The following is a 23,339-nucleotide window of genomic DNA, read 5'->3' as shown; positions in this document are numbered from 1 at the left end:
AAAAAAAACTGTGCTGTCCCCCTCCCTGTCATCGCGACCTGAACCCGCGTGGTTCGCCTACCTTCGCCTCGTCAAGGACCTCTGAAACTTTAAAAGGTTGCAGCACGGAAACCACGCGGAAATAAAAATGTTTCGGAAATTTCGAAGGTCGACTTGCGAGATTCAGCATTTGCTTTCTCGATTACATCATCGACCTTACTTATTTCACGATTCGCTCGTTATCCGGGCTGATTATGAGATGCAACATCCGTAAGAATGTTCTAAAATACATGTTTATTTTCTGACCGATGGGAGAGACGAAAAAAAAAAAAAAAAACTTATGTTTAATTTATCCGGCTTTTTAAAGATGTGAAAATGATGAGGAACTCTCTCTTTTTCTATCAGGTACAACAGACGAATTCGCAGCCACTCTGTGCATAACATAATCGATATAACATAATCCGCTTTGAATGTGTAGATAAGCTATGGCGATCGTTCCTATACTGATTTCTGCTGATGTCGTGACGATCGTCTCGGCGAGTAAACTTAATGAATGAATTATATAATAGAAGATTAAAATGCTTATTAATCTATTCCGCTATTGGTAAACATTTTTTCGATTGATATTATTGAGTTACGGCGATTTTCTACAGTTATGATATACGCAATAACAATTGCGTTGCGATGCGTAAGGTAAATATTGTACAAGTACTGATCATCATTAACTTATTATTATCCATTATTCAAATATTGTACAAATTCGAACATATGTAATTCGATTTATTTTGATTTCTTATGCATGATCTTATTGCATTTTGTATTGCATTGCTCTTGGCAAGAAATGTTATTAATTAATAATGTACATTAATGCAAAATGCCTGGATTAATTATATCACTCGTGCTAACAAAATATTAAATTATTAAATATTTATATTTCTATAATACTACGTTATAAGTCTGCTAAAAATAGCAGCACGTAATTGATGATATAATTATTTAAATCTATTTCATATAGAAATTAGCATTTAAAATCTTGCTTGCCAAGTTTATTAATATGCTAAGTATGTTTTAAAAGTGTCGTTTTCGTCTCTCCGTCTCTCCGTCTGTCGTCTTCCATATATTTTGAGATTAAAAAGATATAATTAAAAAAAATGATATTATTGATGGAAAATAATTCTCGGAAAGATCTTGGAAGCAATTATCTTAGCATTTTTCCAACTGAATTCGAATTTTAATTGTGAATTAAAATTGAATATTTATTTTATCTATAACATAGTAGATATGTCATAGTATTTTGAAGTCGTAATAATTGTGTTTTTTTAATACGAATCATGTGATAATTTTAGCAAAAATAAATAAAAAGTTTCGAAGTTGCAAATTAATTTCTATTGTTTTGATTTATAAGCGAATATTTTCTTAATTAGATGCGTACATACAGAGTGTCTTATAAATCTTAATTAATATTTTAAGGGATGAAAGAGGATGGAATTTTGAACTAAAAATTCCTTTCCCAATTTTGACTCAGACCATTATTTACCGACTTATTAACGATTAAAGTTGATCAATCAGATTGCGCCCAACCGGAGTACGTAGCGTGCTGTGAGGCCCCTCGTGTTTTTTGTACATTCTCCCGATTAAAATTTTTTTTCTAATTTTTTATATTAATTAATAAATAAATGAAATGAAATTAATTAATCAATAAATGAGTAAATAAATAAATAAGTAGATAAATAAATAAATAAATAAATAAGTGAGAAAAGTTACAATTAGAAATTTATCCAATTTCTGTTTTTTTAATATTATTTATTTATTTATTTAATTCAATTATTTAATCCATTTGTTCAATTTAGTTATTTAATTTAGTTATTTGTTCAATTTAATTATTTAATTTTCATAGCTAACCTAGCAGCGATATCGAAAAAATAATTATGGAATATTTGTTATGGGTGCAAAAAAAGACTATTGGCAAAAAACATTATCAAAATAAATTGTTTCTAAATTCTAAATTGTTTAAATGACTTTTTCAAAAATTGTTTTGACACGTCATGATTCTTACGTATAAATATTATAAATAAATTAATATTGTTATAAATAAATTAATTAATAAATTAATTACGTAGATTAAATTATTTACGTATTCGTTAATTTCGCATTTTAAACGATAACGCCATCGAATTGTAAGAAAAAATACATAAGAATCATACATGCCAACGTATTATGAAATAATCAAAATAAATTTTTGACAAGCAATTTGTTTAAACAATTTCTTAAAAAAATTAATTTTAATTGGAAACTGATAGCTCCGATCGATTTCTACAAAAAAAATGTAAGAACCATACATGATACAGGTCAAAACAATTTTTGAAGAAATGGTTTAAATAATTTATTTACAAACAATTTATTTTGATAATGTTTTTTGCCAGTAGTCTTTTTTGTACTCATAACAAATTAGAATAAAATTTTAATCGAAAGAAATGTACAGAATGTACAGAAAACACGAGGGCAACTTTCAAAACATGCTACGCTTCTGCGGCTGAGCGCAATCTGATTGATCAACTTTAATCGTTAATAACTCGGTAAATAATCTGAGTAATAGTCTGAGCCAAAATTGGAAAAGGAATTTTTAATTCAAAATTCCATCCTCTTTCACTCCTTGAAATTAATTATTAATTAACTCTTAATGGGACATCTTGCATATTGGCGATTAGGGAAAAAAGTCAGAATTGAACTTTGTTCAAGGAGAAGCTCACTTCCATTGAAATTATCGTTAATTAAGTTTTAATGCATAAAGAAACTTATAATTGAGAGCGCTTGAATTAAATCAAATCAGAGACATAAATAAGATGAATAAAGAAGATTATTTACGTAATTATTAATCAGTATTCAATGTTCTCAGATAATTTTGGAGTTTTATTTCGAGGCTGACGACTTTTTACGAAAAATCATCATCAATTTAGCAATAAGGCCTCGTCTTTTCGCTAGGATCAAAGATGCATGGCTACAGCTTTCTTGTGCAACTTTAGAAGAAATGGCAAAGGCCACTTCTCTCACAGGTCATTAGAACGTCATTTCATCGTACCATCACGAACATCTGCTTGTTTGTAATGTTGCAAGTTATCTTCGCGAAAAGCAGTCGTGAGCAGTATTCGCGAATTTATCACCCTCACGTCACCACGAATCACGCTGGCTATCGCTAAATTCCACACCAAGATTATCCCTGATCTGTTCGCAGAATTGTCTGGTTTTCGTGAAAATATGCTTTTCCGTAGAATTATATTATATTAATTATATACACTTATTTTGCAAAATACGCCGCGAAACCTCGGCCTTGCCTCGATCTCATGTGCGGCCGAGTTATCGCGGCGATTTTGTCACACGTGCGTTAATACATTGTGCATGCTCGTGATGCACGAGCGAGGACAGCTCCGCCGTAACCTCCGGTTAATTTCAGATAGAACGATATTAAAGCGGCGCGTGCTCGCTGATAGAGTTGATGAGGAAGACTGCCTTCTAGCCAAACTAGGAATAACACGCCTCGTCGTGTTACTCGTGGAACGCGTTAATTACGACGATCTTTCGCGTCGCAGTTCGAAACAACTCGCGACAAGGTGCGAAGGAAAAAGCAGGCGGAAAACAATTGAGTTCGGAGACCGCGAGGGCACATAGCCCAGAATATTTGCCAGTACAAATAAATATAAAAACAGAAAAGGCAAATCTTTGTCAGGTGCTTAAATCAAGAGATAAAACATTCACGGCATCGCGTTCCCGCGAGTTAGATCCTACATGAGCGAATCTATTTTTGATATCACCTAGGCCGAGGCTGGTCCGCGAATCTGATTGTCTTAACATTCTCGAGACTCTTCGAGTATCATTTGAGAGAGAGAGAGAGAGAGAGAGAGAGAGGGGGGGTATTTTTTGATAATAAAATATCAGCATCTAACAATGCATATTGCATACATCTACGTATCCTCAATTTTTATTCCTTAAAATCAGATATGATCGAAAATAAATAAATAAATAAATTATATTATATAAATTTTTATATAATAAATAATAAATAACGATAAATTTTTATTTGTACTAGACATTACAAACGCGCGCTGCGCGCGCGCTATTTATCTTTTACAACACAAGAGCAAAATATTAATATAATACTATTATACTACTGTTACACTACTGTAATATTTTTAATTTCTTGATACACAATTGTCGTCAAAAACGATCCTCTGTGAGATCAATATAATGACACCTATTCACGAAGTTAGCGCAACGAGAGAACCAATCAGCCTCGCGGAAAAGCGACAATAATAAAGTTCGAGAAATGCGAGTAATCAATGTCATGCCTTTTTTTTTAGAAAGAAATATTCCATGTTGTTTTAATCCTGTGGATATCTGCAATAAAATAGTAACAAACGTTTTTTATTCTAATTTATGTCTTTATTCTAATTTATTTATTTAGTATATTTTATTATATTTTATTCTATTTTACGTTCTATTTTTTTTTGTCTACTTTATGTTTTTCTTTCCACGAAGTACAGATTGATTCGTTTCAGATTGAAAAATACGTTGAGAAAAATATAATTGATCACCGATTAACATAAATTACTGAACATTATAAAAAATTGTCTATGCATAATGAAGCGAGATCATTACGCATTAAAACTTACGTATCTCACCTGCATTATTATTATTAATTACATTAAATAGGTTCTCACGGCATAAATTATTATTTTTAATTGCATAAACATGAATAGATTGCAAGAAAGATAGAGTTACTACGATCATTAGAGAGGTTTTTTGCAACGCTATATACAATATTGATTGATAGATAACGCTATATACAATATTGATTAAAATGCAATAAGAAACTTATATATTATTTTATTGTATTGATATTAAATGTATATTTCATATCAATTTATGTAAATATACATGTAGATATACATACTAATTAATAAATATATATTTACGTAATGTTAAAAATATTTATTGCGTTAAAGCATATCTATATATTAGTATTTAATATATATTTTATACGTGATTTTATAGACTATTTTATATTTTTTATTACTTTTTAATTACATAATATTAATAGTAATATAATTTTAATAGTTTTTTTATAATATATCTTATATGTTAGAGAACATCTTAATATATGCAAGATAAATTTAATTGAATTTATGTATTATGTAATTATCAATTAGATTTTGCTTTTCATCAATTAGACTCTATATTTTTTAAAAGACTCTATATTTTTTTATTTTGTTTTACATTTTAACATTTCTTGAAACATATCGTAAAGAGTATTAAAAATTGCCAAGAAAGAGTCAAAAAGATTTTCTAATTTTCAGATCTGATTTCTCTTTTTCTTCTCTATCAAAAAGTCTTATGGAAAAGTTTCGTATTTTCATTTCCTGAAATATAATTATCGTTTTTCCGACTATGTCAACAATTACCGGATAACTCATATCTCACATGATACTCTTACATAAACACACAGTAAATTGCGTAAAAATTGTAGACTGAAAGCGGCGTGGTATTACGATGTCTTCGAAGTGAATCTTCCGTCGTAGCCGATCGGTGCTAACAATAAGTAAGATGCTGTCAAGGTTTGTGCAATTAACGAGCAATTCCCCAATCGAAGGTATGACTCCGACAAGGATTATGTCAAAAAGAAAGAAAAGCCCAAATCTTGAAATCCTTCAGAATGCGTCATCTTCATTGTAACGGATGAGGTTGCAATTAAAACATCACGGCGATCTGCGAGTAATCTGCTGATTTGATCAACGATATTCAAAAAATATCCTTGCTCATCTCGCTCATTGCGCGTGATTATCAATTAATTACTTCAATAGCTGCATGATCTCTCACGATACGAAAGAAGAGTGCTTTATCATCGCGCTCGTGACACGCGATGATACTGTCCTTCGTTATCAGTCAGGTATCTTCCTCTTATCATTTTTGCGTTAATTTCTTATTAAGTTTTTACAAACTGTATAACTTCTTTGTGTAACTTTCACGGCACGGCGCTCTCGACGTCTGTCAAAGTTTTGGTTTCTCTCGGGCGTAATCAAGTGGACAATTACAATAATAATCGGCGCGACGATTAATTGAGGCGGCAGCGGCCTCGACACGCGCTTATTCGGCGATATTTCACGTATGTGTTTGTACTTTTATTACGTGCCGCGGTAATTCGATGGCGAGACACGTCGATCAGCGAGAAGAAAAGCAACGCCTCGCCGAAACGCCAGTCATCCGTACGGTACGTGTCGTCCTGACGATTTCCCATAATAGCAAGAGAGATCACAGGCACAAGAAAATTTGTTTCGTCCATTTATCCCCGATGTCGATCCCGTGTGAGAAAATAATATGTGTGATAATGTGACACACGCGCTAAAATTTACTGTACTTTTCTGTATTCGTCTTGCAATGCCGGGAATAAAAAAGATAGTCAATTAAGGTAATCTACAAAATTGAATATGATCTGAAGGATGTTACTATCTCTCTTTAACATAATGATTGTATTCGATAGGTTGATCTTTTTGATATTATTTTTTCCAAACATTTTTTTTTTTTTTAAGTATTAAGTGCGCAATGTATTCGTCGAATAATATTGAAAATAAAATTTTAGCAAGATTGAGAAAGAATTGTCATTAGCGAGTTATAACATATTCTTTTTTCTATTTAGAGAGAAATTTTTTAAAACTTCTCTTGGTTCACTGCAGATACTTTGGATTATTTTAAAAGCGAAAAAACACGATGAAAATTTTTGCAAAATACATTAAAATAAAAATATTTTTCGATAAAATAACGTTTGCACTTGATAAAACAAACTTGTTAAAATATGCTAAAATATACTGAAAACTTTCCTTTCACTCGGGTAATCAATAAATAACTACACATTTAGATAATATATGTGTCTCATCTTTATGCTAGAAATGCGATTGGATAATTTTTTTCTTTATGCATATGGTTATGCTGCTATACAAGCATAACTTGGATAAGCCTTACAATTCTCGATTAACGATTCTAATATTACCAATCACATTAATCGTATCCAGGATTTGCTACATTATAAATGGCTGAAATAGAATTGTCAATCGGCAATCCGTATCGTTGTTGGGCAACCCGTAGTAAAAATATAAAATTCCCTGTCTGGATGCATGCATTTTAGTGATTTACGGTGGTTTACAATTATAAGATTCATTATACACGATATGCATGGCATATCATGTGTAATGAATCTTATAATTGTAAATTACCGTAAATCACTAAAATAAAAGCTTGATAAAAGATTGACTAAGTTTATTCGATAAATCTTTTATTATGCCATGCATATTGTGTATAATGAACCTTATAACTGTAAACCACCGTACTCGCCGGGCAATCCGTAATCTAGGACCGTGTGATATTCTATTTTAGTGATTTACGGTGATTTACAATTATAAGATTCATTACACACGATATGCCATGCATATCGTGTGTAATGAATCTTATAATTGTAAACCACCGTAAATCACTAAAATAAAAGCTTGATAAAAGATTGACTAAGTTTATTCGATAAATCTTTTATTATGCCATGCATATTGTGTATAATGAACCTTATAACTGTAAACCACCGTACTCGCCGGGCAATCCGTAATCTAGGACCGTGTGATATTCTATTTTAGTGATTTACGGTGATTTACAATTATAAGATTCATTACACACGATATGCCATGCATATCGTGTGTAATGAATCTTATAATTGTAAACCACCGTAAATCACTAAAATAAAAGCTTGATAAAAGATTGACTAAGTTTATTCGATAAATCTTTTATTATGCCATGCATATTGTGTATAATGAACCTTATAACTGTAAACCACCGTACTCGCCGGGCAATCCGTAATCTAGGACCGTGTGATATTCTATTTTAGTGATTTACGGTGATTTACAATTATAAGATTCATTACACACGATATGCCATGCATATCGTGTGTAATGAATCTTATAATTGTAAACCACCGTAAATCACTAAAATAAAAGCTTGATAAAAGATTGACTAAGTTTATTCGATAAATCTTTTATTATGCCATGCATATTGTGTATAATGAACCTTATAACTGTAAACCACCGTACCCGCCGGGCAATCCGTAATCTAGGACCGTGTGATATTCCGTGTTATTGGTTAATCAAATTAGTACGTCACACCACTGAATAGCCAATGAAAGACCGCATCGACGAAATTCTAACCTTTTTTAACTTTTTATTAATACAATAATAAATGATAATTATATCGCATAAATCGTCCTTGAGTAATAAGAAACTTATATCCGAAAGTTGATATCAAACTGTATTATAGTTATTGAGAACTAGGATAACAAAGGTTTGGCTTTGATGAAACGCATACTTCCTCCGTTTTTTGCCAATTTTCGGTTGGCAGCAGTCGGGAGTAAAAAATGAACCAATCAAGAAGAAAGCCGCAATTTAATTCTAGATGATTATTTATTAATTAAAGAAGGAGTGAAAGAAAGGTTTTAGGTATTTTAGGTATATATTTAGGTATATATTTTACAAGTCTATTCTATCGATATTATATTAAAACGTTATATCAGCAAAAAATATTTTAATTTATTTTTCAAGAATTTTTATTCTTTATGGATTTTCTCGCTTCTGACATCATAATTCAAGATAGTTGCAGTGAATCAGCAAAAGCTTTAATTTTCTTATTAAAAATTTTTCGGATTTCTTTTAATTCGGGGTTTTTTAATACCAAATTCTATGGAAAAATTTTCGTCACCACACTATAATATTTTAGAATTTTCGCGTAATGCTAAATATTTTAGTGGTAAATTAATTATTATTTAAGATTTTTTTTTTACGCGATGTTTGAACGTTCATTTGCTTTCTTTCTTCGTGTAATGCGCTGAAATTCGGTATGTATTATGCTTTGACGATTTTGTTTCCTAATTTTCAATCATCGGTTCCCCAAGGATTGCGCCCGCACGACATCGCGCCGCGTAGAAAAACATCGCGGCGTTCCTCTCCCATTCCAGCTTCCAGCGGTCAAGAGAAAGTGCGCGATGTTTACACCCTGTCTAAAGTTTCCTGAGAAATACATTGTTGGTCGAAGACACACTGTAACCGCGAGACAGTGACATCGCGATAAAATTCGCGTCATCGTGTTTGGTGGCCGCGTTAATCGCTCTTTATCTCTCGCCTCCGGCGTTCTGTCTACCTTTCCGGAAATAGATTACACGCTATTGACGTATCTCGCTACTGCATTTTATCACACTTATCGTTCATTCTTCTGCTTCTTTTTTTTTTTTTTTTCCTTTATGTTACCGCAATCTCTTCATCTCGACTACTGTTGCGCAATCGCGTCGCGTAATGCAAGAATTCGCGACGTGCATTTGCACTTTCCGTGGATTCCTGAGGCAACAACAATTTGATATCTGTCAAATGGTGTTCAATCTCCCTTGTATTGACTAATCTCTTGCCTTTCTTTCTCTTTTTAGCATTAATCACGTGTAATTATTTGTAAGAACGATAATTTGCGCGTTAAAAAGAAAAACGCACCGCACCCGTGGTTTTATGTTTTATGTCATCCGGTCGCCGCGATTACGACTTGCTTTCAGTTTCAAGCACGTCGATTATCGGGCGCTTAAATTGATACGTGAAAATAATAGTAGTCAATCGTATGGTATCTATAATACTGATAATTATTATTTATATCTTGGCCGGTTTACGTCATATTTTCATTATATCCGTTTGAGATAACTAAATTAATTGCAAAGACAATATGTGAGAGAATAGTGAATTTTTCATTTTTAATTTAATAATTTAACCCACCTTTAATTTAATTTTTAATTTTGTATACATCATTTCTATCTATTCCTTCTCCAAAATATTCTATAGTATATAAAATAAATAAATATGTACACTTTTTTGTGAAATATATATATATATATATATATATATATATATATTTCACAAAAGATGATATAGTGTATATATATATATATATATATATATATATATATATATATACACACTATATATATACGAACTGTTTTTGTACGTATATAAAACAGCAAAGCAGATTGTGTTTTCTAGCGTTAAACGCAATTTTTTTCATTAGTAGACGCTGCCTAATCAAATTTCGCAGTTTTATACCCAGCTCGTTTTGCCATGCCAGCTGCGTTCATTATATCGAAGTCGTAATCTGCAACAGTTGTCGATCCAGCACTTTTCTCCGGTGTGCTCAACAGTGACAGCACGCGACCGCAATTTCTCAGAGTGTCAACGACGATGGCATGCCGGGTCCAATAGGCCTTTCTCCGTTCTCCCTCTCCCTCCCTCCCTCCCCCCCTCTCTATCCCTCTATCCCTCCCTCCCCCCTCTCTCTCTTTCTCTCTCTCTCTCTCCCCCACTCTCTCTTTCTGTCTTTTTCTTTCTCTCGCCGCGTCTTTGTCATCTTTCTCCGTTTCGTTACTCAAGCGCGCGAGTTACTATTACTTAAGACCGTCGGCTGGTTGCGTCGTATATAATAGTTACACTTGCACTTTCAGCTTGCCGCGGCATCAAGCAGTGCTGGATGCTGAAAACTTCAGTAAAGCGAGTCCGACAGAGATATTACTTTTTATCCGACGTGAGGTGCGCTAACAGCTATTCTGCTATCCAGCTATTCAATAATTTAGGTCATATGATCAAGTTAAATACACGAGTGCATTTTTTCATAAATAATTGCGAAGAGAAATTAATTAATTGTCGTTGTTCTGTTGCGGCAATGACTCAACTTGAGCAGATAAACGATACTTGATGTACACTCAGTGATTTACATAGCTATGTTGCAAATGGCGTTGTAAATGGGACAAGAATTTTGTTGAATTAAAAATATGCGAATATAATGAATAGAATTTTTAGAGCGTTTTATTTATTTTTCAAAGAACGTGTAAATTATCCTATGATAAAAAAATTATTCTTGTTTTATTGAAATATATTTCTAATTTCTATTATTTAATGTAATTTTAAAATTCAATACAAGCAGGAATCATTAGAAAATCACTCGAAAATTCTAAATTTAATATGGATTTTGTAAGTTTGAAATTATGATTTTATTTTAAGATTTTTCGTTGTTGGTCCATTGCAATTATCTGAATTTATGATATAAGAAGCGAAAAAACATATATTGAAAATTATTGCAAATTAAAATTAGAAATATTTTTTTAATAAAATAACGTTTGAAATTAACAGATTTGTAAAATATGTCGAAATCTCAGCTTTTTGGTAATCAAAAATTTATTATCAAAAATTTATTGAATTGTCATTTTGTTTTTGAATAGGCACATTTTTATTCTACATAGTTATTTATTGTTTATTGAAGCAAAAGATTAATTTTTTATACATATTTTTACATATTTATTAATTTTTACATATTTTTTAATTTTTTATTTATATTTTTACATATTTTTCAATTTCATATCGATTATAAATGTTATTTTATTTATAAAAATATCTATCTTAATGTATGTTGCAAGAATTTTTATTAGTTATATTTTTTTGCTTTTGTGACGTTGCGGCTGGAGAATGAATCAAGCTATAACAACTTAAATTACAACTGTTAAACAGTAGGTTTTAATTTAAATAAATTATAGACTAAAAAATAAAATTAAAAATAATACAAAATAAAAACTATATAATTTATTTCTATGTTTCACGCGATACTATTAAATTTATATTTAATTGTTATTATCCCAAAACAATTAAGAAAACTATTTTATAATTATTTTTGAGTAAATATTTCTATCTCGAATCTTTTATTTTTACACACACACACACACACACACACACACACACACAGACAAATTTATTTATGTATCGAAATGTATTTAAATTGAATCTCTTATTTTTTTTTCTTTTATCAGCATTACAACCTTTTATGGATTTAAAATTCTATGCTGATTCTTTTTATTTCTGACTTTCCTGCATCCTCTGACTGCTATCATTCTCAAGTTCTCCTTCACATATTCCAATCATTTTGTTCTTGGCTTTTCCCTCGGTCTATTCCTGTAGGATTCTGTTATCAAATCTCTTATATATATATATATATATATATATATATATATATATATAAATTTATATTTATAAATAAAGAATTCTTGTTAATCATGAATGATTATGAATACGCCCATCATATGATAGTATTTTTTATGACACAAATGTTACACTCATTTTCCTATGTTGTCTAATCAATATGCCTCAAATGGATATTGATTATGATATTAATTTATATAATAGTTTTGTATTTATGTTATATATTATTTCTTTTACCAAAAATTTTCTAGAATGATGACAGACTCCCCTGCAAAATCATAGTTTTGCAATCATAATATTTTTAAATGGTACCACCTGTGTTTCTTGATTCGAAAATGTCGAATAAAATTTTTAATGAGTGGGTTAAAATCGTTTTTTTTCTCGTTTGAACGAATTAATCGACCGGAAAGATAGGTGCTAAGTTTTAAACATGAACTACTACTTCGTTAATTTTCCTGCGGTGCCGTTTAACGTGACCGAGTCTACGAGTGCGTATCAACGACGACGATCCAAGCTTAAAGTCACTTTCACGACTGGCGTTTGTAAGATTGGACGCGTTCCAGTGGCCACAGTTACTAACGTCGTCGACAACAACAACCACGACCACGATCACGATCACGACGCTGAAGATGATGATATAGTCGTCATCGTCGTCGTTGTGTCACGTCCCGATTTAACCCCTTTGCGAGACAGACGCGTTTTACACGGATTGTTATTGCACGGATGCATTATACCGCCCCGCGATTATCGTAAAAATCATTATGCAATCAGCAGATAGCGTTCCCGCCGTTTATTTGCACAAAGTAGATAAAGTCGAGGCGACCTCGACGCGGCGTTACGCATTTTCCACAAAGAATACAACTGTTGTACTGTCTTGCGGATTTCTATAATACAGAGAAAAGAATTCAGGGAAGAATTATATCAGCCCATCATCTGACGATCTATAGCTAGGTCTCTCTCTCTCTCATGAAATTGCCTGATGACAATCCAGATCGGAACATTTACTTCATTACTTCGAATTATCTCTATTCGATTTTATCTCGGAGCATAAATAGGCGCGGGCAGATGCGTCTGCGGTTAAATAAAGACGCTGACCTACCAGTGTTGGGCTCTCTAGAGCAGAGAAACGACGTGTCTCGCGCGTAAGGAAAATGAATGAACTCGTGGCTACATTCGCTTCGGAGAAGCCCTTGCTCTCGCACTTGCGCATCTTCGGAATCGCCCTAAAATGAATGATCCAGCAACGATCACAACGCGAACATATTTCCTGCGGCGCCAGGGGATTGCATCAAGGGGAAAGGAAATTCTCAAATATGACGCGAAACAAAGAAGTGCGGTCCACGAAGAAAAAAATGTCACGGAAATGGCACGGTTTGGGCGTTTGTTTCAAGTTGTCCCTAAATCAAGTACAATCCAGAATTCCCGTTGCTCCGAACTGGAAACTGGCCCGTAAAACCCGTCGCGCGAGATTTTCGGTGTTAGTGGGACGTTAATAGGTAGGCGAAAGAGGCCCGTCCCGCACCCTCCCCTTCCCGCTCTCCCACTCTTTTTCTCCTTTACGATTAAATGATAATTTCAGGTAGTCAGACGCGAGTCGGACACGGCACACGCTTGCGCAGGTGCGACCGATCGCTTGCGTAACGCACACGGCGGACACGCACACGGCGGTCCCGGCCTCCGCGGCCCGTTTTCTGTGCTGCGCGCGGCTCTGTTATAATATATACAGTTTTCGCAACGTAACGTTCCGAGGTATTTCGCTTGCTCGGCGCGTTTTCGGCTTTTCGTTTTGCAAGCGGACAAAGCATCTAGCGCGATCACGATCGCTCGCGGGAGGATTGTGATCGCGACCTCCATTCCGCCCGGCCCGTTCGATCTCTCTGATCTCTCTCTCTCTCTCTCTCTCTCTCTCTCTCTCTCTCTCTCTCTCTCTCTTTCTCTCTCTCTCTCTTTGGTGCTGGCGCTGAAAAAGCTCCCCTGAAAAGAAATTTGTTCGACAATGCGAATTTCGCATGCATAGATAGACAGTTGGCCACACAGCAATTCGTCAGAGACTGTTATTTGCGACGCAAAGGTCACTTGTTGTTCGCGGCTTCTGAAGCGATATTTGGAGGAGCTCCGAGCCGAGGAAGTGAACGAAAACTGCTTATCTTAACAACGGATTTGCATTTAAACCAGATTTCTATGATCGCACGAAAGTGTTTCTAAGTTCTAAGAACTGCTTTGTAAAATGTCAATATCTTTCATGTGAAATTTATTTACTAAATTATTTACTAACGCTAAATAAAACGCGATTAAAAACAGATCTATACCGTAATTATTGATATTTATTGATGTTTAGATTGATTTACGCACAAAATTCTATTGCAAGTTTTTATAACAGGATTCGACCGGTTAACCGGTCTCTTTTAATTATGAGAGACCGATTGGCTACGATTGACAACATAATTAATTTCGCTCTCCGCCCTGAAGCGTAGAAATCTGTGATATTAGCACTTTCTTTATGCGAAATGTAATCTTCGTGCATTTTTAATTTTCATTACAATGAAATTACCACAGAAGAGTTCGAAAGTGTACCAAATCAAAATTTTAATACAAATATTATTACTACCAATATTATTACTGCAAATATTATTTGTGCCAATAAATTGCGAATATTATTGCAATTTATTAAACAGAAACGTCAGTACCAATCTTTCTTAATAATTTTTTTCCGCTCGCTATCATCTTGAAAAGAAATTAAACAATTGGTTTTTTTTTCACATTTGGATAGCGAACAAGCCGACATATAAAAAAATAAAGCAATCAGTAATCTTAAATTTATACGTAGAATACGTGCAATAATTGTTAATTTCTTTATTATTAATTTTATTAAGTTTTCAGTTTCTATTTTTCAAAAACGATCTTCAAGTAAAAGTTTCACTTTTATTAGTCTCTCTTTTTTTTGTTTCGGCGACATATTTATGATTATTGGTAGGATGACGGAAACGATAGAATTCGATCGGATAGAACTGAGGAGAGTAAGCAGATTTGCGCATTCGCAAGCACGTCCTGTCTGAAGCTGCAAGTGAAATTTAATTCGCCGTCCGCGTGCACGACGTACTTTGTACGAACGAATATGTTTATATATGCCAGAATGGTTCAAGGCCGCGTCGCCGATTCATGGTCGGCCCGGCGAATTGCGCGATGCCGTTGCCCGAACGCGTCGTGCGACCGCTTTCGAATGAACAATTCGGTAGCTGTAATACGTAAGTTGTGATGACGCGGATTCGAATCCCGAATGGACTTGTTCCCGAAATCGCGTGATCTCGACTGAGATCCCAATCGGCGATCATCGGGATCATCCCGAATTGTTGAAAGTGTCGATGATAACATCGAGAGAGGTCACCAATTCTAAAATTGTGTATTTTCGCATTTTATGCAGATTACACATAGAATATCTCAGATCCAACCTGGAGACGGAATTCTAATGAATTTCTTTCTCTCCGTGCGAGGAATCTCGCCAGACACATCACAGTGGAAGACGATTGTAAAATCAAAATTCAAGTCTACTTGCTAAATTGCTCGCTAAACACAAACGTTTAAGCGAAGAGAAATTTCTGAGAAGGCTGACGTCTTGAAATTCTCATCGACTCTCGCAGGTCCACGTGTGAAGTTTCTAGAATTAATGATTTCAATTGTACATATATTTCACGCAAGCGGACGCGGTGATATATTTCTCTCGAGTAGATAGACAGTTCTTGTATTTTATTCGTCAAAAAGAAACGCAGTTACTTTTCTTGAAAAAACAATACCGGAATACCGTTAGCGGCGCGTCACGAATCTCATTATTACATCCGCAGAAATCGTCGTCTCCGATAATGAAAGAATCTCATTTTTGTTTCAGGAGAAGGAGGAGGAGGAGAGGAGGTGATTGTTCGAGAAAGGGGTGGTAGGTCCCGCGTCCAGATTTTCGTCCAAAGCAAATCTCAGGATAACCAGACAACGACGGCAACATGTCGATCATAATGCAATACATAGACCAGTTCCACGACATGCTGGACAAACACGCAGGTGATTATTTTTGCGCGCGAAGCGGGCAGAGTGCGGAAAGAAATACCCCGGAATTCGCACGTCGAAGAATAATTTGGACCGCGATGAAAAACAGCGGCGAAAACTTGACAGGGGCAGTGTGTCAAGTGCACGCGGCTGACATCATCGATCATGTTATAATTGAGGATTACGTAGATGCACGATAATTTCAAGAGAGTCGCGATATAGAGTCGCATGCCGCACGGCATTAGAGTCCTTCAGATTTACATAATTGACTCGTGGAAGAGAACAATGTAAATAGCGCGCGATGATGTCGTTGTTGAGCTTATTTCCCTCCCCTCCCCCTTTTTTTTGCTCGACAGCTCTTGAATAATTCGACGGTATTTATTTTTGCGTATTATATGGAACGCCTACGCCCTCTCTCTTTAATTTATTATCAATCTTTTATACGTCGTTCGTGACGCTTATACAGTTACGCCGATCTTGGAAAGAAATTATGTGCGCCGAGATCATTCATAAATTCTCGCTCGCTTGTTGAACACGGGGTCTTTCGCTTAAGAAAGAAAAAAAAAAGAAAAAAAAAAAGATTTACGTCTTGCACTTCGAGTTTGATATACATGTGTACCCTGGACGTTTCCGTAGAGACGTACCGTTTCAAGCTTCTTTTTATGGATATACCACTTTTTCTATCGGGTTCCACGTAACGATTCTCGAAATGTGTACGCGGTGATTTATCGTGGGATTTTCGCAAAAGTCATTTTATCCGGCACCGGCCGGCCGGCCTCGCCGTTGCGCGAAATAGAGCGGACGATTGTCAGAGGAGATAAGGAGTGTTTGCTTGAGACCATCACTGTCCCACTTCGGACACAGCAACGAAATGCCACTTTGATAATCGTGGCGTTGGGTCGTGCGAGTAAAGTGGAGTAATTCTTTATTCCGTACAGGGACGCGCGGTCGTCGCGTTTGTCGTAATGTGGGCGCCTTTTTTCGCAACTCGTCGGTCACCCGAGAGGAGCCCAATGAGCATTACGGCGATGATTAACGATCTAATAGCCTTTATTTCACAGTCATTTGTTCGGTCAGTCAATAAGAATGGTCAATAAGAATGGAACGTTTACGATGCATCAATTAACATCTCGCCGCGATTAGCATGGAAGAAAAAAAAAAATCATACGTGCAATGGCGCAAACGCTGGGAGTTTTAAAAGTGCTTCGTTAGCTTCATTAACGTCCTACGATCACTCGATTATCTATTTTTTTTTATTTTTTCCGTCGATGATTTGCATGCGGAAGATGTAAATTGCATATAACGCATGCACGATGGTTATATTAAAAACGGTGCACGATAAATGAGAGATTTGAAAAAAATTCAAATGATAATGTCTTCCGAGTGCATAAAAATTAATCTTAAATCAAGATAATGTATTCTCTTATATAAGCAAGAATATTATAATCTCCATACAGAAGATTTTTAGTCTTGAATTGAGCAAAAGTGATATTTGTGTCAGTACAAATTCAATTAAATCGAGACTAAAATTTTTAAGAAGACTATAATATTGCTTATATATGAGAATATTTGTCTTGATTTAAAACTAACTTTTTTACTACGGCTTCGTGAAGACGCGCACTTTTATTGCATGAAAACATTTTTTGATATACAAAAAAAACATATGCATATGTGTTATAATTTTCAAAAGCGCAAATAAATTTGTTTCTATTTGTACCGAAAGCGACATTAATATTTTCTGTACATTTATAATGTTTAATAGACATTCTAATGCATGTTTTTGAAAATCTATAATAGCAAAAGACTTTTTCAAAATAAAAGTTACATTTATTTTAAAATTATATTCTATTTTATTCTAAATTTTAATGCCAGATCTAAGAATGATAATGTCTAAATACACTGCATCTAATTTAGAAATAACTATTTTCAAGCGAGAAGACTATATAATAGCTTCTGTACACTTTTTTAAAATTAAAATGTTATCGATTGTGCGAGCTATCTTTTTTTCTTGACAAAAACACACGGCGCTCACCGGTAATAAACCGGTAGTAAGTTTTTTTATTCATATTTTAGTTTTATGTAAAGATTCTCGAGAAAAATAGTGTCACTTCTAGCATATGTGAGTACATTTTTATTTATACTTCTTCCGAGCAAATTGCACAATCGTTGTGCGTTTTTCACGTGAATGTAACCAAACGCATTTGCTGCTATCGATCAATCCGGAGGAACCGATCATTACGGGTGCATCGACGGGGAATTCCCCGTCGATGCACCCATAAAAATAACGTACATTTATTCCGGGGAAAGCCCAGGAAAGGGTGATCGAACCTTCGAAGGACGAGAAGGGAAAGGACGTCGTGTATGTACTAGGGAATCCTTCGAGATATTCTACATATAATTATACTCAAGGACTCGGATCGAACGGCAGATTTTTGTCGCCATTAAATCATGGCCATTGGATCATATCGATTGTATGTGTCAAAGAGAGAAAGAGAGAAAGGGAGGGAGAGGAAGAAGTGAACTGCTCATGATCGTCACTGGTCCATTGTACATTGTTTGTTTGGCTGCTGCAACGAAATCATATTCGGATTTGACTTCTGGATTTTTACTTCTAGAATTAACAAATAACAGAAGCTTGGCATTTTGGATTTTCGATCCATTGAAAGTTTTCGTTATTATATTATTTAAAAACGCTTAAGTAGGGAATATTTTTTTTATACACATCAAAAATCGTGAAAGATCTTCCTGCATTTTTCGCCAGTTCGTTCATTCGAAAAATTAGACGAAGGAAATGATATCTCAAATTCTACAGTCTTTTTAAAAGGAGAGAGATTGGAGTCTCAAGAGTGACTCTCACAGAAATTTCTTGTTGCTTTGCAGATACGAGGACAACCAATTGGCTACTGATGAGCTCACCCTTCCCCACATTGTTCATCTGCCTTTCTTACGTTTATGTCGTCAAGGTGTTGGGGCCGAAACTCATGGAGAACCGAAAACCCTTCCAGCTGAAGAATACCTTGATAGTCTACAACTTGTTTCAAGTGATCTTCTCCGCGTGGCTCTTCTATGAGGTGAGAATCCGCCGTTTATTCTCCACGTTATATAGTAGACCGCTCAAGCGATTTGACGAATCATCTGAAAAAATGTCCGATAAATTTTTCAAAAGATGAATTAAAAGATTGAATTATTACTGTTTTGACTTCAATCGTTTTTCGCCATAATACTTTCGAATATTTTATTTTTTATTGTAAATCTTTCAATATTTTTCAGAAGTGAACATTCGGATATTTACAAAAAATAATTATAATTTTTTAAATTAAAATTTATATTTAAAATTTAAAAATTTAAAAAATGTAATTTTATTTAAATTTATTTAAATTTTATTTAAATTTTAATTAAAAATATTTGTATTTCTTTTTTTCTTTTTTAAGAATATAAATATAATTATAATAAGAATATAAATTTAATAAGAATAAGAATATAATAAGAATAATAATAAGAATATAAATTTAATAAGAATATAAATTTTTAATTTTAATTTAATATTAATTTAATTTAATTTAAATTTTTAACTTTAATAAGAATATAAATTTTTAAGATAAAAATTCCTTTGTTTTTTTTTTTTTTTTTTTTGTTAAACCTGATTAATCCTCTTATATAATTTGACACAAAATGCAAATCACATAGAGCTTTACACTTTATTGTACATTCCAAACTTTTGATTTATCTTTTATTTGATTTTGTCTGATAATAAATTGCGAATTTTTATAATTACTTGATTTAGACATGCTGTATTCTTGTTTTTCTCTGTTTCCTTGCGCCCGAGGATTAGCTAATCCTAAATTAACTTACAGACTTATCGCCGAGTTTGAAGTCACGATCGGTTTGACGGTACCCGTCGCGACACGGTCGAAAACGGATGATAATGATCTTACAGGGTACAGTACGTTGCTATTTACAGTTGCGCGATCTGACGATTCCGTGATTTTACCGCCGGCAGCTACCGGAACGCGCGAAGCGATGTCCTACGAAAACTTTCTATCTTGACAGCAACGTTCGATTACGTCGATCGCGAATGAATGCATTTGTCATTGGCGCATTCTTCGATTGAATTTACGTTAACCGTTTAACCGCAAGATAAGCTAAAAGTCCATCGGTCTGCCGGACGAAATTATCAAAATTAGCAAGCGTACCGTTTTACATCATTACGATGAGAAAGGATGCTTTATATACAGTTTTTTTTTAAATGTACGATTAAATTTGAATTCACATTTCGGGCGAGTTCTCCGATAAGTTTTCGCGGCAGAAATTGAACGCTGGAATGCGCCAATGGCAAGGATGTGAGAAGCACGATTGTACGTTCGTTTCGCAATACAGTGTCTCATGGGCGGATGGTGGGACCAGTATAGTTTTCGCTGCCAGCCTGTGGATTATTCCAACAGCCCCACAGCGATAAGGGTGAGTCGTCGCTTAATCAGTTTAATTCTAGCCGGATCATTCAACGAGACTGCCTCCTATCTACTTCAAAACAGACGACAAGCAACAGATTACAGACGAAGCAATAGAAATCATCGAATCGCACTGGAATCGTTGGTATTATGGATGAAGGATACTCACAAATATCTTGTTCTTGTAGAAAGATCGATCCCATTCCGAGGGGAGGCTTGGGCCTTGCGGCAGGGGTAAATGGCGCGAAAGTGTGCGATTTAAGCTTACGGAAGAGCTTACGCTTTCCTCCTCATCTCACCTGAATATATCTCTCAAGTGTCCCGATCCAATCTTTCTCCGCTCCGACATTTGCTATCGAAGGTTCTCGATGGATAGTCACGACGTTGAAAGCGAGTCGTATCTCGATCGGGGAAGAATTTTGACCGTATAATTGTGTCCTTAGTCTTTGATTTGCGATCCTCTCATCGAAGAAATCTAAAATTTAGAATCCACAGCCGATTTCCGAGGCAGTCCTTTTTTCACCCTGTTGTGAAACTTCACTTTTCATAGAAGGTGCGAGGCGCGAGACACTGTTCGATGATGTTCGTAGAGAATTTGAATTGTAATATTTTATAGTATACTGTGTAGATAGTAGTTATTAAGCTTCTACGCAACATATGACTCTCCTGTATATATTATGCCTATTTTCTTTGTCTCCCCACTGATTGGCGAATGGCCTCTGGGCGAATGTGGTTGCAGATAGGAATGTCCGGATGGCTGACTGGAGACTATTCTCTAAGGTGTCAACCTGTAGACTACAGCGACAGGCCTGAAGTGCTGAGGGTGGGTGATCTCCCGTGATTAACAAAGTTATCTTTTACCATTTAATGTTTTTGTGTTTGTTCCATTCTAACCGTATGAAACTTGTATAAACTTTACAAAACCGGTCGATTGGTCCAAAATTTGACCGAGACAAATGACCGAACCGAGAAAAATGTAATCCTCTTGTCGGACGGCAATTATATTTTTTTCGGCGATATTTTTTTTATTACAAAATTAACAACTGTTACCAATTGAAAGATTATTCTAGAACATGTGAGTTACTCCATTGTAACTCGATGATGACCGGTTCTGTATAATCTACGTATCTGTACTAAGAGAAAAGACAAGGTAGAGTAGTATGTAGAGCTGCGAACTTTGTAGGATTGTAGCGATAAAAAAATGGCTCTAACCAAAGTAGTTGGCGATGATTAACGCTGTTTAACAAAGCGCTGTATATTATTGCGTCTTAGAAACGGTAACAGCCGTGAAGAATTATGTAGAACCCTCTCATACACGCGGCATTGCGCTACATTAATTTCTGTCATCGCATCAGTACGTACTGTTGACGCACTCCGATAATAATCAATGACTATTGTCTTTTCACGTCGCTCTTCATCGTCTCTCGAATACGCCACTGTGACGTAAATCGATGTGCATGCCCGCGGAATGTATTTTTAGTATGCAGAAACGGAAAACCGGTTTTCAAAAATAATAGATATGCTTATTTTTTTCTCTTATCTTTTCTCTTACGTTTATGTCAAATAGATAATTCATATTGAGTCAATTCGCTTTTAAATTGCTATATTAATGTAACGTATCCATATCTTTTCCCTCTCAATTTTCACATTCAAGTAAAACTCATTTTTAACTTATTTGCATGGTAATGTGAACAAAAAAATATGTAAAAAATCGCTTAAGCGTTTAATAAAGAAGAATTGAAGATAAGAATCCTGATCTTCGACAGAAGTGCAAAAGAAATATATAAGAGTATAAAATATCTCACGTTTGAGGGCAAAACGAGTAGAGTAAACGAGTAGAGAAAAGAATTTTATATGTAAAGTCGAGTTTCTTAGGGAACAATAAAATACTCCTTCTAATCGATATTTCAAAATCGCAGATGGTCTACGCAAGCTGGTGGTATTACTTCTCGAAATTTACCGAATTCATGGACACGGTACGTAAAGTGCAGTTTATATTTCCTTTTAAGTCAGCGTTAGATTATGCGCGATAAGTGATTCGATAAACCTGTCAGTGATTATATGTAAATAGTAAATAAATAAAACAATAAATAATAAATAAATTCGAGAACAATTTACGCATTCATACTGTTCGCAAATCTAAACGTAAGGAATAAATTGCAAATCTTGATTTAATAAATTCGATAATACGAATCGCGCTATAATCTGGCTTTATCGGAACAATTATATTGTGTCGTAGCTAATCACGCATATCTTTTTTCCAGGTCTTTTTCGTATTAAGAAAGAAGAATAATCACGTGTCTACGCTACATGTGATCCATCACGGCTGCATGCCTATGTCGGTCTGGTTCGGTGTCAAGTTCACGCCAGGTGGGTGGAAAAATGTTGATGCAAGGCTTTATCGACTCGTTGCAAAAACTCGAGTGATTTTACGAAATTAATTAGTGTCAATGTCAGCGTTCCTTTGTTGCGTATTCTTGGAGGTAGAAAGCCTTTCTCATGCACGTGAATTCAAAATCATTACGAAAACAATTACAGTCAATATTTTGAGAACTTACAAAAGATTGTTTTTTTATTTTTATCATTTTAGAATTCGTTGTTTAGCATATTGGAATTAATTTTTTTTTTTTTAATCTATTTTTGAGAACTTGATTTTTTTTTTACTAAATCCATGACAAACATATATTTTTGCAGCAACTATTTGTTAAAAGATATTTTTAATATTTTAATATTTTTAATATTAGATATGAACAATGTGGATGCTTAATTTCTTTGATATAAACTTATCTATTTTTCATAT

The 23,339-nt window shown here is 34.4% G+C and overlaps 1 protein-coding gene and 1 long non-coding RNA gene across 4 annotated transcripts in view; one reads left to right on the top strand and one right to left on the bottom strand.

The window, feature by feature from the left end:
- The window catches only part of LOC105431030 (very long chain fatty acid elongase AAEL008004), a 50,880-nt gene that overhangs the window by 23,340 nt on the left and 4,201 nt on the right, over positions 1-23,339 (top strand). For 2 of the 3 annotated variants that reach the window (XM_089074235.1, XM_011644945.2), the window contains exons 2-6: positions 15,940-16,106; positions 18,972-19,162; positions 21,279-21,362; positions 22,459-22,515; positions 22,804-22,909. In XM_089074235.1, coding sequence (XP_088930361.1) covers positions 16,049-16,106; positions 18,972-19,162; positions 21,279-21,362; positions 22,459-22,515; positions 22,804-22,909 — 496 coding nt within the window. In that variant the 5' untranslated portion in view covers positions 15,940-16,048. Of the gene's footprint in view, positions 1-15,939; positions 16,107-18,971; positions 19,163-20,468; positions 20,550-21,278; positions 21,363-22,458; positions 22,516-22,803; positions 22,910-23,339 lie in introns of all 3 variants that reach the window. The other variant, XM_025219283.2, reaches the window with a different exon arrangement.
- On the bottom strand, positions 11,925-12,964 carry LOC148937057 (uncharacterized). Its single transcript, XR_016138687.1, has 2 exons — positions 12,294-12,964; positions 11,925-12,029 (listed from the first exon to the last, which is right to left on the bottom strand). It is a non-coding gene; the product is annotated as an uncharacterized LOC148937057 (long non-coding RNA).

This window comes from Pogonomyrmex barbatus, unplaced genomic scaffold (assembly GCF_055798465.1).
Source record: "Pogonomyrmex barbatus isolate J1 unplaced genomic scaffold, ASM5579846v1 scaffold17, whole genome shotgun sequence".
NCBI classification, from domain to species: domain Eukaryota; kingdom Metazoa; phylum Arthropoda; class Insecta; order Hymenoptera; family Formicidae; genus Pogonomyrmex; species Pogonomyrmex barbatus.
The sequence above is the reverse complement of the archived record's forward strand: the minus strand, read 5'-3'. Positions and strand labels throughout refer to the sequence as shown.